General features: G+C 44.0%; 1 protein-coding gene across 1 annotated transcript in view; it reads right to left on the reverse strand.

Annotated features, from left to right (window-relative positions):
• Window positions 1–264: 264 nt before the first annotated feature.
• Window positions 265–17673, reverse strand: part of SLC16A2 (solute carrier family 16 member 2) — a 101160-nt gene continuing 83751 nt past the window's right edge. The window contains exons 3-6 of the mRNA XM_083722350.1: window positions 13103–13565; window positions 10460–10603; window positions 9829–10057; window positions 265–9520 (exon numbers count right to left, since the gene is read on the reverse strand). Coding sequence (XP_083578476.1) covers window positions 9300–9520; window positions 9829–10057; window positions 10460–10603; window positions 13103–13565 — 1057 coding nt within the window. The 3' untranslated portion in view covers window positions 265–9299. The remainder of the gene's footprint in view (window positions 9521–9828; window positions 10058–10459; window positions 10604–13102; window positions 13566–17673) is intronic.

Genomic DNA, 17673 nt, shown 5'->3' on the forward strand with positions numbered 1-17673 from the left:
ACCAAAGAAACACAATTTCAATCCAGTTGTGAATCGTGATGATCAGAAACAAAGATCTCAGACTAGTACGACTCTCTTCCCCATCAACACAACAACTACTGTACATAAGGGGGGGGGAACCCTGTACAAAAACATTTCATTCCTTTAGCATAATGCAGTAGAGCAAATAACAATACACTTAAAATTTGATTTATACGATTGTCTTGGCAGGCAGAGAATTTGGAGACAAATGGGGGGAAACTTTGGAAAAAACGCAACAGCAGCAAAAATTTAAAATCTTTATACATACAGTTTAGACATCTACATAGAAAACAAAGCTAGGAAATCTTATTGGTATTTTTAATAATAATAATAATAATAATTAATAATAACAACAACAACAATAATATGCATGTCACACAGGTTGAATGAGAATACAGGACACTCTTAGTTCATACCAGTCCTAACCACCATCAAAGGCAGACAAATAAGCTAAGATTAAATCTGCAAGTGGCTGGTCCCCACATTTCCTGCAGATGGCTTTGAGAGTTGGCATTTCATTCCATTGTGCAAGGCTCTCATCTAGAATGTTGAGCAGGAGACTAATAATAATAGTAATAATAATGTGGAAATGCTGATATGGATTTTTAAAAAAAACATAAGGAAAGCAAAAGCGTGGCTAAGCAGACTGCTTGCAAGCTATGGAGCAACAGATGGTAGCAGCCTTTTCCTTGGCCAACGTTTTATTTAATGCAAGAGTATGAGGATCTAAATTAAATAACCAGGGTGCAATATAGAAACAGTAGGACAGTGTGGTTCTCTTGCTTCGACACAAATGACATAAAAGGCACAAGACAGCAAGAGAGCTGCAGTTGCAGTCTCCGAATGAGTGGCAGGGGGTGCTAATTCTCCACTGACTTACTCTATAAGAACTCAACATGGTACCCAGAAAAACACTTGCAAAAGCAATATGGTACCCAGAGAAACAAGGCCATAACATAGTATGGAGCGAAGTCGCCATCAAAGAAATTTGATGATTTCGAGTTTGTCTCAGTGCCAAAACAGACCATGATTTTAAACACATCACTGGCAGGTGTGTGTGTGTACTGGAGGGATTTTCGTTGGGGAGCCCTTCCCTGCTACAGTCACAATGAGACCCCCACCCCCACCCTAAAAATGCTGTTAACATCAAAAGCAAAACTTCAACTTGTGGCAGCCCCTAGAGTTTTGGAACTGTGGAGGGTAAATCTTCCCCACCTTGTGTTTTAGAGCACCAACAAAAATGCCTCCCTGCCCCCACCAGTTGATGTGATTGCAAGCTCAGTGCCACATCCTGCCTGCTCCCTTGATTCTCTCTGAGAACAGCTTATGGGAAATGAAAGATTTTGGAGCTTGCTTGTGCCTTAAGCTTCAACTCTGAAAGGTGAAGGGGCCAAGGGGAAAGGCCAATATCTTTGTGGACTGGTGGCAAAGGCTGAACATCCCAAAAGAAGGGACTGCAAAGGCAGTAAGTGGTGACTTTTCTCCTGTTGGAGTCAAGTCTTTCAGAAGCAAAATATAAAGATTTTCTTCTATGTTGTTTTTTTTTTAAAAAAAGAAGCAAACTTTTTAATATGTTTTTCAAGCGCTTTCCAAATACCTAATTTTCAGAGGATATCATTTTTATCCTATTATAATATCAGAATATTTTATATAAACATGCACACTCAGCATTCCCACCCTTATGGGGAGCCCTAAAGTGCTGAGCCTCAACAAAGAATAAAACCACTTGTAATGAATAATGCCAACAATTTCAATTAAAACAGGGTATATACTGGGTGTTTTTGATTGTTTGCATTTGCATATAAGATTCCCCACTCCTCTAAAAAAAATTTGTGTATTGACACAAGTTGGGAATAAAGAAACAACCTGTGCAACTATTTTCTTTCTGATATTGCACAGTCCTTAAGGCTGTTTTTGATATAACATTGTATATTCAGAGACTCCCACTGACTAGGGGGAAGGCAAGCTCATGTGTTGTATTAGGGCTTCACTGAGACATGAAATTAAGTGTTTCCGGGGAGGCAAGCAGATTCAACAGTGAGAAGATCAAGGCTCCTTCGACCTCCTATCCCTCAGCATGGCCAGCTCTATTGTTAGGAAGTGAGATGGAAGCCCCAAATGGCAAATGTTGGGACAGCTCCTGGCTATTCCTCCTAAGCATGCTGGGCATTCCCCATTGGTTGGTGTAAGCTACACAGTTTGTCCTAGCTGCACCAAACTACCATGCTGCTTCAGATGCAGTGGAGTACCAGCGTTGAAGTAACATTCAACTCCATCTTGCCATCTTGCTTTTCCCCTCCAGCAGAAACATGTCTAGGGCTAGCCTTGGGAGGCCTTCCCATTGCTTTTCAAAACTCCCAACAAATCTGCACACCGGTAATTCTGTAGATGCACTGCAGTGGAGAATTAAAGCCTGGGACTGGAAAAAAATTTAATCCACCCACAACAGAAACAGTTAAGAAAGCGATGAAACAGGAAGCAAAAGCAAAAAATGAGTTTGAATTTGCTAAAGCCAGGACTGCAATTTGGTCCATTGTAGAGATGGTGTGTGAGAGCCATTTGGATCCAGGTGGACGCCATCTCACCAAAGTTAAGAGTCTTTCCCCATCAACTCTCTCCTTACCTCTGTGATTACTACTCTGAGGCACTTAATAAAACTTTTCTTCACTAAGTAAGGACTATGCCATTAAGGGGCAGGGTAGAATTTGGTCCCCAAACCATGATGTACATATAAAGACCCCACCTGATGGGGGTAATCAGAAAACACACACACACGATGTAATAAAAAATTGGAGGCAGTGTGCCTGGTTTTGTAGATAATCCTTGGCGTACATATCCACTTGGCCCTACTACTTCTTTCTGATGGGTGCCTTTTAGCTCTAGGAAGAGACTCTTTGCTAGTGCAGCTCATTCTTCTTACTAATTCTGTAGTGTGGAAAACTATGTTGTATGATAAGAAGGTATGACCACAAGAGCAGGATCAGACTGAGGGCTCATTTCCCCTCCAACAATTTGGTCTGCCAAATTCCACCTTGAAACCCATGAGCGGGGGTGGGGTGGGGTGGGGTGAAGGCAGCAGCCACTCCCTGCCCCCATCAAACACAGATGTTTTGTTTTGAACGGTTTTCTCTGAGGTGACAAATTTCATTTGTTTCCACCACAGGCTCTCTTATGGAAGCATCACACTGTGTGAAAAAACCGAAATTTCACATTCAGCCTTGATGCTTTTTCTTCTGCAAGGGGAAAGGGAGGGGAAAACTTGTGATGGCATGATCAACCCAGGGGGGAAGGCACCACGTGGGGCTGTTTCCTCCCCATATTGGATGACTCTGTGCCCTGCCTGAGCCTCTGCCCCCTCAGGCACGTGGAAATTTCATCCTAATAAAAATGGGTCCTTCTGAAAAGGCTTCCAGGGACTCTAATGGAAGTGATCATTGGACTTCCAAACTGATGTTGATCAGAGGATTACACAAACTGCACCTCCAGCTCCAACAGTCTAGTGTTTTGCAGAAACAGTATTATCTTGCAAGGACAAATTGCATCACAAAGAAGGAAAAACTGCCTGTTAACACCAGTTTTGGCATTTGGCAAACCACCACAGCATTTGGAACTAGAATTTTCTATTCCCTCTACCCCATCAACCGTCCCCATATCTCAGCGATACAGCAAAAGATTTTGCAACCAAAAACTGAAAGTATACCGTTTATCTTCTTCACCTTCTCTTCCTTCTCTTCCTCAGGGGATGGCATTTAAATATCTCAGAGTGCTGCAGTGGCAGTCAAACGCCTCTTTCATTTTCATGACTGTTTAACATGTTAGAGCTATAGACTCAAGAGTGAAAACTACCAAGAAAGTGTGGCTCCAACATGCCTTATCTGAATGTGATCACCACATTCACCAGCAGGCCCCCACCACCCACTCACAGCTTAGCTGCCCCATGACACATCATTGTGCTCTCACTTTGATTTCAGCAGTTTATCTCCGAGACAGGTGAAGATTTCATAAGTCACAGATTGCAGAGAACATTATACAATGCTGCCTCTGTCATGTGGTTATGATGTGGCAATGATGGCAGATCCTAACAGGTACTCATATATCATGGACAGTGATGATCTACCTTTGGCAGAAGACCAGAGACAGTAGTTGTTTCCATCCAACGAGGGAGAGTCATTAAACAGAAAACACAGAAAACAGGCAAAAAGAGGTGAGGAACAGGAGTGAAACAGTCCACTTAGAGACTCTGGCCTTCAAGATCTAGGCAGGAAAATGGGGGCATTTTCTCTGAAGATTTGCAACATCAAAATGGCCTTGACACAGGGAACTGAAGGCTTGGCTTCAAGGATAAAGCTACTGTTTTGGATCTCAGACTAGCATATTGTATGTATGGGCATTATTTCGGCAAGTGGAGGTTAAGATTCATAGCAAAGTACAAAGACTTCTCATGGAAATATATGATAAAAATTGAAAGCGTAATTGTAAGTAGAGTATTTATATAGTGCCTTACATGCATTATCTTCTTGTAAATCATACAACAATCCTGAAGGCAGGGCAGTAGATCTGATATTGCAAATTGACTGGAGGCAGGGGTAAGCTTTAGACTAATATCTAGCTATTGAGTTTGTGGCTGAGGTGAGATCTGAAGGAGGGCTTCTCAGTCCTGAACTCTGTCTCCTAACCAATACACTACAACTAGATTTTATCTCTTTTAAAAGCCCTGTATATCTCGTGAATACATAATATATCCAGGAATATGGCTATTCTTAAATAACAATCAGCTTAGAACACAAAAGGGGGGAGTAAATTTATTGTACAGTCATACCTCGGGTTGAATGTACTTTGGGATGAGCGTGTTTGAGTTGCGCTCCGTGGCAACCCGGAAGTAACGGAGCGCGTTACTTCTGGGTTTTGTCGCTTGTGCATGCGCAGACGCTCAAAATGACATCACGCGCATGCACAGAAGTGGCAAAAAGCGGCGTGTGCGTGCGCAGACGTGCCATCGCTGGTTACGTTTGCTTCTAGATGTGAACGGGGCTCTGGAATGGATCCCGTTAGCATCTAGAGATACCACTGTATATTTAAAAGACAGATGTACAAATTTAAGGACACTAGCAGGACTGAAGTAACTCCTACAATGTATATGAAAAAAGTGAAAAGATAAAATATGTGAATGGATGTGATATGGGATACCAACTGAAGGGAGAGAGGGAGGTCACAAGCTTGGCAGAGCTAAAATGGTTTTGTGTTGATTAAAGTATTGTAAGAAAGAATATGTAAAGAGAACAATAAAAATTTATTGGGGGGAAAAGGAACATAAAAGGGCAGCTAGGTGGATGGGAGAAGCATACACATGATTCCCCCTCCTCTCTCTCTCTAAATGGTCTTTATAGGGAAGGACCCAATTGATTTTGATACCTCCATGGGTTAGTTGAGTGGATGAGGCTCAAGCAACTTACAGATGGTTAATACTCTGAGTAAATTACCTTAAGAAGAGAGGCAATATGGTAGAACATAATGAGAGCCCTGTTGGATGAGGCCAGGGGCCAATCTAGTCCAGCATCCTGTTCTCACAGTGGCTGACCAGATGCTCCGATGGGAAATCTTCAAGCAGCACCCAAGCACAAGAGCACCCTCCTCTCCTAGGGTTTCTGGTATTCAGAAGCAGAGCTGCCTCCAACCATGAAGGCAGAGCACAGCCCTCATGGCTAGTAGCCATGGATAGCCTTATCCTATCCTCTTTTGAAGCTGTTTGGGTTGGCGGCCATCACTGCCTCCTGTTGGAGAAAACTCCATAGTTTAACAATGCACTGCATGAAGGACTTTCTTTTTATATGTCAGTAGCTTTCTGAATCCACCAGCACTCAGTGGCTACATTAAACAAATGTCCCTTGACCAGGAGATAAGGCTTCTGAGGCACTGCCAAGTTCTGGTAGATTCAGAAAGGGTTGATTCTACTGCACTGTCTCTGCAACATACATTCTGGGCATAACAACCAGCCCACTGGGAGTTTCTGGGGGCTTGTTCCCATTCTGCGCTGTGGATGAAAGGTGGCTTCCCAGGTGCCTGGAATCGAGGCTCTTCCTGCCCTCAGTACAGCCCACCTCTCTGAAATATGACTGTTATCACAGTGGGTGTGCAGAGCACAAGGTCTCATAAAAGGTATAATGGTTGGGTCCCAGCTCTCATTGTGGTGGGGGAATTTTTTGTAGACTGCACCATTTCGGAAGGTGGGGTGGGGTGGGAAGGAGGTTCATTTGGGCTGAACGCCCATGGATAGCAAATAATTCCTTTGAGACAAAATCAGGAGAAGTGTCAAGGAATACAGTTCCAGCCTTGTCTTCCTTTAGCAACTACTTATCTGTCTTTTCTATTTTCCCATCCCTGGTGTCAAAAGGCATTCAATTATGGGATCACCTGCTGAGGTCTGGAGTGTGGTACAGTCCCCACACAGGCTGACTACCTTGTTTGTAGCCGACCGTGGAGGTCAGTTCAAAAACACTACTGGGGCAATTCTTCGAAGAAGGATGTCGGGCCAAAAAGCAGGTGGTGCAGAACATGATTTGGTTGGGAGCTCAGCTTGCAGAGTCTATATGCACTATAGGATCATGGATTGCACCTTGCCTGCACAGCCCAGCCAAGCAAGCCTGTCCTAGCAGACAGCCACATACTGAATGACCTGCCCATTAAGTCCAGTGTTTGTAGCCCTAAATATCCTGATTGTGTCCCAGATCTGATTTTTCCTTTGATTTTTATGATAGGCTTTTCCCCACGTTATTCCACACCCAGCTCACCTTCCCCAGTTCAAAATTGGGGAAAAGCAGGTTGGAGAGAAACTTTTTTGTTTTGTTCATTCCTTATTTATCAGTATTGCATTATATCTATTCTACCTTTTCTCCAAGGAGCTCAAGGAGCCACTTCACAGCAACCCTGTGAGATGGGTAAGGCTCGGAGACAGTGGCCGGCTCAAGGTCACATACAATGAGTTTTCATGGCTGATGCTAACACTGGTTTCCCAGATTCTAGTCCACTTAATATCCCTCTATCTTATTCCATACTCTCGAAATAAAGATGCAGACGTGAAAAGGCATATGCAGCGGAAGGGAGGTGCGTTGAAATCGTGCAAGTTAAATCCAAGCAAGGCAGAGAGTTTAAAGGCACTCTTTGTGCCAGGTCTGCTTGGGGTTACCTGGCGTATAAAGAACTTTAAAGCTCTGCTTTGCTTGAGGTCTAAGGCCTGCTCAGTGCGCTGGCTCAGGGATGCTTGCATAAGATTTCACAGTGCCATCTGAGTTCCTGCAAGATATCGTGCAAGCATCCTTAGCCTTCCAGAGCTTGCCTGCTGAGAGGGCCTTACCTGGCAGCTTCTAAGCTCTCCACCTTGTTTCCCAGGCAAGGCCCACTTGGCATGTGGGCTCTGGGAGTATTGGGGGAGTTCTTCCTCTCTCTATCACTCACTTGCACCTCCAAGGGTTTGAGTATACTGATTTTCATGTATACACAGAACCCTTGGAACTGAACCCCCACATACGAACACCTGAACAGGCCTTTCCCAAGAGGTAGGTGACACTGGATGGAGAAGTCAAAGGTGAGTAAGCAGAAAGACATCAGCACATGACCCAACACAAAATCTCAGCTGGGGTTAAAGCAAAGTTTTTATTTTGGCAAATGCCTGGCTGCTTTCGGGAGCTTCTACAACACTGACCCCAGACCAAACCAGAAGAAATATGATGATTAGCTACCTTTGCAAGGGGATTAAGGAACCACTTTTCCCACGCAAATATTACCCTGATCCAGGGAACTCCCAAGTATAACAGAAGCCTGTGCACATGTCGGCTGCTGCTCACAGGAAGAAGAGTATGCCCCTAGGAGACCAATCTTCATGCTTCCAAATGGAGATTCCTGTGAAGACCCACATGTGGTAACAAGTTGCTGGTCCTCCCCACCCCACCCCACCCGGACCCACTCGCAGAGGGTTCTTGGGCACTCAACACAATTCTGCATGCAGAAAATCTGTTTCCACACATGGGTTGCAGATTCTGCATTGGAATGAATATCTCAAGTCCTTGTGCAAATAGGAGGGAGGTTTTATCAACCTCAACTAATCTAGTCAAAACAATCCTGGAGATTGCACATACCAATTCCTATGCTCATACCAATTCCTATGGAGCAGTCTTCCTTGAGGCCCAAATGCACTATTTCTAGTAAAGGTAAAGGTAACGGGACCCCTGACCATTAGGTCCAGTCATGACCGACTCTGGGGTTGCAGCGCTCATCTCGCTTTATTGGCCGAGGGCGCCGGCGTACAGCTTCCGGGTCATGTGGCCAGCATGACTAAGCCGCTTCTGGTGAACCAGAGCAGCGCATGGAAACGCTGCTCTGTAAATTCTTTCTAGTAAAAGAATTATTCTAAATCTGGTCCTGTATGAAATCTGCAAGTCAGAAGGGTGGCGGCTTGGACAATAATGAGATATTAATGGAGAGAGATAAACTACATTTTGCCGAACTGAAAGTATTAGTGAGTTGGACATCACCACCCACACTTTCAAGAGTTAAATCTGTTTTCCTGTGCAATGGACCCACTCAGGCAATGGTTGGAGAACACTATTCTGAAAACACTGGACTGCATACCTTGAGAGAAGCAATATCTGCCACAGGGACAGTTGAATTGGAGGAAGCAGAGAGGGATCCTTTTGACAGAGGGATGCATTTAGTAAAAGTAGGTGGCAAAAAAAGTTATCTGAAAAAGGCCGCTAAGAAAACCAAAAACGCTTTCCTACAATTTCAGAGTCAGATTCAAAAGAAAAAACATGATTCAGAATTTACCTTTTTTTAGCCTCCTTGAGTGTTTCAGACTTTTGAGAATTTGGCTGATACAAAATTAACTCCCAAAGGATCTCACAGTGAGATTAAACTCCACTTTCAAGGCAAGATATCCAAGCATGGCTTTAGAATTTTGGTGGTGGAGAGGAGGGGGCTGGACTGAGGAATCAATTTTTAAAACTTTTAACACCTTCCTATGTGTAATCCATTGCTGTGCCAACAATCATAGCAGGGCAAACAAGTTATAGCGCTACAAGAATTCTCTCTGTAGGAGAGAGCCAAACAGAATCAACTTGAAAGGTGAAACTGTCCAATCAGGATTGTCCTTACGTGACCAGTCCTTGCCTACAATTGAAGAAGCTCGATTCCTCTTCGGGAAGGGCTGGGCTCAGGTACAGTGCCAGAGAATGCTGGTGGTGACAGTGTGTGCACCAGGGCACTGGGAGATTTGAAGGATGGCTTTACATGTGGGCCTCCATGGCTGGAGAACCGGGGAGAAGCTCTCCGTTCATAATGGTCTCTGAAACCAGCATCTTGTCTTTCCCAGAATCCAGCCGCTTCTTCCTGAGCTGTCTTTGATGGATCAGAGGAACAAGAGACAGAACCAGACCCCCAACAATGGGAGGAACACCAGCAAAATAGAAGGCGAGGTGGTAATTCCCAAAATGTTCACCGAGAAACCCTACAAAACAGGAGAGAATGGTTTTATAACCAGCTTTTGCCAACCTGGTGCCTTCCACCTGTTTTGGAATGCACTCGTGGCTGTGCCACTTGGACAGCGTTCCAAATTCCCCAGGTGCCAGGCACATTTTGCTACTGGTGCAGGTCCAACTGCGACTACATGGAGATTTCTGGGCTTTAAGGCAAGAGCCCAGTATGAGTCTGCACACCCATTATCAATTGCTTATGCCTCTGCAGGGAGATGTCCTGTTGGACGTTCCAAAAACCATTTACTTTGATCAAGGTAACCCAACCTGACAATTCACTTACCTGCAATTGGGGGACCTGCTGTCATTGGAATGGCCATAAGTCCCAGGAGATAACCAATGGCTTGAGATGCCTGCATGGGCCCAACCAGCTCGAAAGCAATGGGAGCCATGATGGTTATGAAGAGTCCATCACAAAGTCCAAGGAAAAGGCAGACAATAATGACCCCCCAAAACTCTTGGCACTGTGGGATCATCATGCACATTATACCCAAGAGTATAAAGGAGGCAACCTGAGGAGACAAAATACTGATGTCATTCTGGCAACAAACTTGGAGCAATTCCACCACACCCAACGGGGTTAAGAAACTGAAAGGACTGTAAACTAGGAACAGCACCTAAGAGGAAGGATGGCTGATTTGTGTATTCTCAGGGCCCAGTGACTCTATCCTCATCAGTGGTCTGGGGGCCAGACAATTCACACCTCTCACAGATGCTCCAGTTAAATATTAAAAGTAAGTATCACCAGTAGGAAGGACTTAAATGCACAGAGCACCTGCACTCTGAAGGCAGGAGGTCACTGACTGCGCTGTGAAGAAATGGACGGCCTTCCCAAAAGTTTATTTGAAGAGGTGGACTGGAAATGGTCCTTCAATACTATAAATGCTGTAACAACTCAGAGATTCGCTGCCTACCTGTAGGTAAATCTTCTTCGGCCCATGGATGAGGTCACTTATTGGCCCTGAAGCCAAACGCCCAACCCCTGATGTAGCTCCAATGCAAAGCAGCAGAATCCATGCCCTTTCTGTTTCCTTAAACTCCTCTTCCACGTACTTCACCTGGGAAAGTGAGGAGATAGAGGGAACAAGGATATCAGGTGTGCATTTGTTACAGTGGGCTTCACCTGCAGGAGTTTGAAGCAAAAGCAACCCCTGAGACCTGCAGTATGTATGGACCACAGCAGCACAGACAATGTTTGGGTTAGCAATGAATTATGGGTTGAGAATCTCCAACGATCTGCCTCACTAGCAAGGTTGTCTGCTGCTCTGAATTCATTTTTCCCCACAGTCACCCCTGCTAAGAATTGTAACAATAGCACCTTCAATGATCAAGTTTTGACGCGGATCTTATCTTTTTATTTCATTCATAATGCCTGATGTTTATTTTCTTCCTCTCCTTCACAGCACTGTCTGGGCCCTGGGCACCAGAAAGTTGTCAATCATGAGAATGGCTCCATGAAACAAAGGCACATGCCACTCACATTTTGGCTCTCCAGAGAGATCTAGTTTGGCACCATTTCTGGGACAGCCTTGCATACAATCCATTGTCTTGTTCTGGGCCTTCAGGAACTGGAAGCTGAAGTCTAGCCTAAGGGGACCTTTGGAACCAGAGACCCTTAAAGCAGCTCCACATGGTGACTCACCTATCTCACAGTCATAATGTGATGTTGATATCACCATATTGTTCCTCCATTTCACAAGAAGCATCACATGTTAAGGGAGAGGTAAGTTGGGTGGTTAATGTGCATAACAACCAGGCCTCATGGAGTATGTGCACATAATCCAGCCATGAAGAGGGAAGGGTGTAATTTCCTGGTCAACATATGTAAGCGCCAACATGTCTTGGAGAATGTCTATATATATACATAAACAAAAAATTGTACAATCACCAGTCATTATGCATAATCCCAACAGGACTTGGGCAATATGCATATATTAGTTTTGCACACTCTCCGGCCATAATCCATAATCTCTAACAGGCTCTGAAGAATGTGCAATGTCCTACCCTGTTCTAGAAGGTTCCCACATGGTGCACTATGCAGGCACAACATCTCCTAGGGTTTCTGCAGAGAGAAAATGAAGTACTGTATATATCAATTACACACTGAAGGGGATCTTGAAAGGATTCTGAAAGACTTTTGATGCCCAGTACACCATCCTGGTATTCCACACCACAGAGTGACAGGAAGGGCAGCAAAGTCCTTGCATGGCTATCTGGCTGGGGCTGATGGGAGTTGCAGCCCAAAACATCTGGAAGGCATCTGCTCTGGAAAGGCTGTCTTAAAAGACAAGCTTGTTTCTAACCAACCACTGTAATGGCAAAAAAAAAAGTCACTTTAAAAATGGATAACAATGCCTAGGATTTAGTGCTCAAGCCTACTGAAGAAGTATTTTCAGTTGCCCTGAAATCTCATATCACTGAATAAATTAACCTCCAGCAGCAGGAGAACAGCAACACCCAAAACAAGTGCAGAGCAGGTGAAACTATGACCATTTTCCTGCCCTGCTTTTGCTGCTGCTCCCCATGAAATTAGAGGAGAGATGCTGGACCATACTTGGAGGACCCTGGACTCACCCACCACAACTTTACAGCAGCTGGCCTTAATGCCAGACTTCTGGGTGGGGTGGGGAGATTTAAAAGAAGAAAAATTGGGTTAATGTGAGTGATTTGGGGGCTAGGGAGGATATTGTTGCTGTTACTATTTATTGCATTTATATCCACCTTTCCTTCCAAGGAGTTCAAAGCAGCTTACATGGTTCTCCCCCTCATTTCAACAACAACCCTGTGAGGTAGGTTAGGCTGAGGTACAGTGACTGGTCCAAGGTCACCCAGTGAGATTCATGGCTGTGTGGGGATTCAAACCCTGGTCTCCCACGTCCTAGCCCAACGCTCTTGGTGTTGAGTTTTTATTTTTATCTGCTAGTCAGTAGGTTGGAGTCTTGTTTTGTTTACTGTTAGCATGCTGCCAAAGTATTCTATCACTGTTATGGGGGACGCTGGTGCTGTTGTTGCTTGTTCTTCTTTTCCTAATACGTTGTATAAGTTTAGCAAGCAAACAAATGGGTAAGATGATATCTGCTTTGTGACTTAACAGCATCTCATGTCACTCAGCACTAGGCAAAGAGAACTGTTTTCCTTCACTTTAACTACAGTGCTGGATCCATTGATGAGGCAGCAGAATGCTCTCAAGATGCTGAGTTTCAGGATAGCTCTTATGTTTCCAGCTTGGCTGACTTTCAATGAACTATTTTTGGTGGCTTGTAATAACAGCGAAGTCTCTCAAGCACTGGCATGCAATAAGGAATCTGTGTAACCTGCAATCATTATTATGAAATTTCCCTCAGTGGCAATGTGCCAGTTTTACAGTCTCACCAGGTAGGGGGAAAGTCAGCCAATCAGAATTAGTTTCATAATATTCCCTCCTGCTCAGATTGGCTGTGTTCCTGTGGAGCTTCTTCATCAAAAACTAATCACACTGGTTTCTGAACCACCTTCACCACCCCTCACTCCCTTATATCAACCTTTCCCAACCCCCAACTGTCTTCTCCTCCTCTCACCAGATGCATGTAAGGTACAAAGTACCCCAGAACGGCAGTTGCAATCCCAAAAGCCCAGATCCGGTAGGTTTTTTTCCTGAAGACCCTCAGGCTGAAATACTTCCGCATCTGTGATGCACATTGCTGCCGCCAGCTCCGGCTGTCTAGCTTCACGTGCTCCACGTCGTGGGGGTCAGAGGTCGAAGGGAACATGGGACGGAAAGTTAGGGACAAGAAGATCTGGACGAGCATAAAGGCGCTGAGAACCTGGAAAGTGTGGGCCAGCCCAATGGCCCTGCCAACAATCTTCAAGAGGAAAGGCAGGCCCATGGAGAAGACACAGCTGCCAGCTGTCACCAGGCCATTAGCCAAGCCTAGGCGCCGCTTGAAGTAGTGACCAAGGATGACCAGAGAGGGCTGGAAGGCAAAGGAGCTGCCACAGCCGAAGAGGACTCCATAAGTGAAATAACGGACTTCAAGAGACCTGTTGGAAACAAATAAACACCAGTTACTTTCCATCATCACCATCGTCATCGTCATGTCTTTGTTCTTATACCATCTGATGAAGCCTATTTTATTCCGACAGGCCTTTGGGAACTGACTGTTATTTTTTAAAGAAAGGGCTTTCAAAGGTGCTATGCTGTTTTTATTATCTGTATTCTAATATGTTTGATTTTTATATTGTTTTAATCCTGTTAGGGTTCAATTATCTTTCAATGATTATCCTTTATATGTTTTCAGCTTTTTTGTAATTTATCTGTGTTGTCTGAGTTTGTGTCAGCTGCCTTGAGTTTGGGGGAAAAGAGGGATATTGATATTAACAACAACAACAACAACAACAACAACAACAACAACAACAACAACAACAACATGTGTCTTCAGCATTCGTCGAAAGCTCTACAATGAGGGTTTCAGATGCACCTCAGGTATGTGGGGAGTTTAACAACTTAGGTTTAGTAAACTAAATCAAAGTAAAAGTAACATAGTGAAAATCAGATAAGCACATTAAAACCAGATTCAAGGATACAGTATCATAAAAGGGCTCTTCTCAAACATACTATTCCAACCTAAGCTGAACACACACCCTAAAGGAAAGAAGAGCAACTCATCCAGGCAATGATGTTACTCAAATGCCCAGGGGAGCAAAAATCTATTTGCCTGGTGCTGAAAAGATGAGGAAGTTGGCACCAGGCAGGGATCCCTTAGGAGAAGATTCTATAGACCGGGGTAGCTGTGGTGGTGCTACTACAGAAATTACTACTACTACTACTGAGTTTATCTCTGACATCAGACACATCCTGCTCTGGTCCATAGAGCCTTCCTCTTTTATGTAGACATATCTGCACTACAACACTGGGAGTTATAGTCTGGTAAACTGCAGTGTTGAGAATCCCTAATCTCTAATCATCGCCCCCCACCCCAGTTCTTGATGCAGAACTACAGTGGTACCTCAGGTTACAGACGCTTCAGGTTACAGACTCTGCTAACCCAGAAATAGTACCTCGGGTTAAGAACTTTGCTTCAGGATGAGAACAGAAATTGTGCTCCGGCGGCACAACAGCAGCGGGAGGCCCCATTAGCTGAAGTGGTTCTTCAGGTTAAGAACAGTTGCAGGTTAAGAATGGACCTCCACAACGAATTAAGTTCTTAACCCGAGGTACCACTGTACAGATACCAAGATTACCTGTGGAGAAGGAATGGCTATTCAATCAGCTTGCAGTGCAGGAATGGAGCAGGGCAACAGCAGCTTTGCTTGCAGGCATCTCAGACGCTTCTGGTTAGCCACTCTGGGAGTAATCTCTACCAGCACCACTCCAATAGCTTCCAACTACTAAGACTTTTTCTTTCTTTCTTTTAAAAAAAGTAATAACAAGATGGCTGCCAGAAGGCGATGCCATTCATTTCAGAAGGATAATCATACAGCTTCATCCACTCTGCATTTCAGCAGAAAGCTCAACAAAGCCCTGTCTGTTGAGCTTTGTAATGTACTGTGGAAGGAAATTGGCTTAAAACAACATCTTATTCTTTTCTAAAAACAGAACATTCATAAATTGCTCCTAATAAGGCAGGTATAGGTTGTCCTGCCCACAAGAAATGAGGCAAGAGGAAATTAAGAAAACATTTATGAGGGTATCATTTATTCCATGACATGCCTTTCTCCTTGGCTACTCAAGCACAAAGAGACACACAATTTCTACCTGATGCTATTCAAAGGCTGTCCTGAAAGCCAATTTTCAGTTCTTCCAGAACCACATCAGAGACACCTTGGGAGAAGCACAACATCACAGCCACTAACAGCTTCAGCGCTCAGCTACTTCAAAGGCAAAACTCTTCTCTGGACTATAAAAATGCAAACTGTACTGTGCCAATGTGCAGAGATGGAGAACAGATCCCAGAACACATTAAGATCTCCACTCACTTCTTCCCTCACAGCTCAGCTTTCAAAAATGAAAGTTTTCAAGGCTAGCTGAAATAAAGTCAACGCCCCACATCAGAATAAAGCAAAGCACAGATTTTAGGCTCCTTGGGAAAGATGCCCTCCATGCCTCTCCTCCTTCAGTGATCTACCTCCTCATTGCAGCAGGTTCTTAGCAGACCTCCTGCTGGGGTGCAGGTACTTGGCAGATTCTCAAATATTCTGTGCAACCCTCGTCAAAATTCGGTGCAGTCCATGATCTATTGGCCCTTTTGGAAAGTGTCTTCAAGTAAATGATTTTGCTTAGTTTTCTTGAGATGACAAAGCCACAGCCCATGGTAGCTAAGCCTAATTTGCCATCTCAGAACATGATCTGAAACCTCTGACAAAGCAGCACAAGTCTGTTGACCATGGGGTATGTGTGTTCTTTTTCTTTTTCTTATTACCTGCCCTTCCCAGGCTGAGTGGCAGTAATTAAGGTACAATGCTAAAAAACAAAATTATGTATTATTAAAAACAGTTTACAACAACTTAAAATTACATAAATAAGTTGGTCCCTAAAAAGATGTATCTCAAGTGTCAAAAGTCTGAGTAAAGAGATGTGTCTTCAGCATCGTCCGGAAGCTGTATAACAAGGGGGCTAGATGCACCTTCATGAGAAAGGAGTTCCACAGCTGAAGAGCTGCCATGGAAAATGCATTCTCCTGTGTCACAAAACACAGAGCCTCCAAGTGTCCCTGTTTTCCAGGGACAGTCCCAGATTTACAGAAGATGCTTCTGATTTGATCCCGGAATGTCCCGTTTTCCCTTAGGACATCCCTATTTTCATTGGAAAAATGTTAGAGGGTTTGGAGTTATGCAACCCCTGATCCAAGGAAATAAGTAACTTATACAACCTTTAGAAGATATCTGAACGCAACCCTGCATAGGGCAGTTTGTTTATGTTTAATTTTTTATCATGTTTTTATATATGTTGGAAGTCGCCCAGAGTGGCTGGGGCAACCCAGTCAGATGGGTGGGGTATAATAATAGTAACAACAACAACAACATCACGTCCCTATTTTCATTGGAGAAATGTTGGAGGATATGCAAACACATTCAAGCTTCTGAGGGTGGAGGAACTACCAAGAATTGGGGGAGTATTGTACAGAAAGTGGTACTGCATGCTGAGGTGTCATCTTACTCCATGTCATCCATTTATAACTCCATGCCATCTCAAAGAGTATCAAGTAACAGGTATTATAGCTGAGTTGCAATACACATAAATAATAGGTCCAATTCTTAGCACCTTTAGTTACAAAAATACCACCACTCATGTGACAGGGCTGAAACAGACCCTTCTAGAGGCACTGGAGAACTGCTGTCCATCAGGAATAGACAATACTTGACTAGATGAACTGAATTGGTATAAGTCAACTTTCTGTGTTAAAAATTAACCCCCACTTTCAAGGATGTTTGGCCTGCAAATGTTTTAGGCCAGTCATACTGCCTCATAGCCAAACAGTATACATTCTAAAACATCTCAATAAATAAACAAAAAATTCTGAGGGGTTTTTTTTGGCCCACTTTTGTCATGCTGCAGTCTCTCTTGATAGCAATAATGCGGTAGCATTGGGGAAGCATTGCAGAACAAGTAATAAAGCAGAACAAATCCACCATTAATGCACTATTGTGTCAAGAACATGTTGCAGAAGGCAGCTGCAGTAACGACAGCAGTGTGGAGGAGTCCTCTGCCTTGCCCTCAGGTTTAGATTATCTCTCCAAGGTACAGTCGTACCTTGGAAGTCGAATGGAATCTGATCTGTAAATCCATTCGACTTCCAAAGCATGGCTTCTGATTGGCTGCAGGAAGCTCCTGCAGTCAATCGGAAGCTGTGGAAGTCCCGTCGGATGTTTGGCTTCTGAAAGAACACTTGAAAACCAGAACAGTCACTTCCGGGCTTCAATCGTTCAGGAGCCAAAACATTTGAGAACTAGGCTGTTCGAAAACCAAGGTACGACTGTACTTTTAAGGCTTTAGTTGGACAATATCTTGCCTGGTTTCTCTTCTGGAGCTGAATACTGGGTGGGATCCAGCCAAAGCTGTGGCATTTTAATCATAATGATTTCAGTGGGACACTTTAAACATGTCTTTAGTTTTTTATTCTCCTTTTTAAAAAAAAATACCACTTGTTTA

Source organism: Podarcis gaigeae (genome assembly GCF_964106915.1).
Source record: "Podarcis gaigeae genome assembly, chromosome: Z".
NCBI classification, from domain to species: Eukaryota; Metazoa; Chordata; class Lepidosauria; order Squamata; family Lacertidae; genus Podarcis; species Podarcis gaigeae.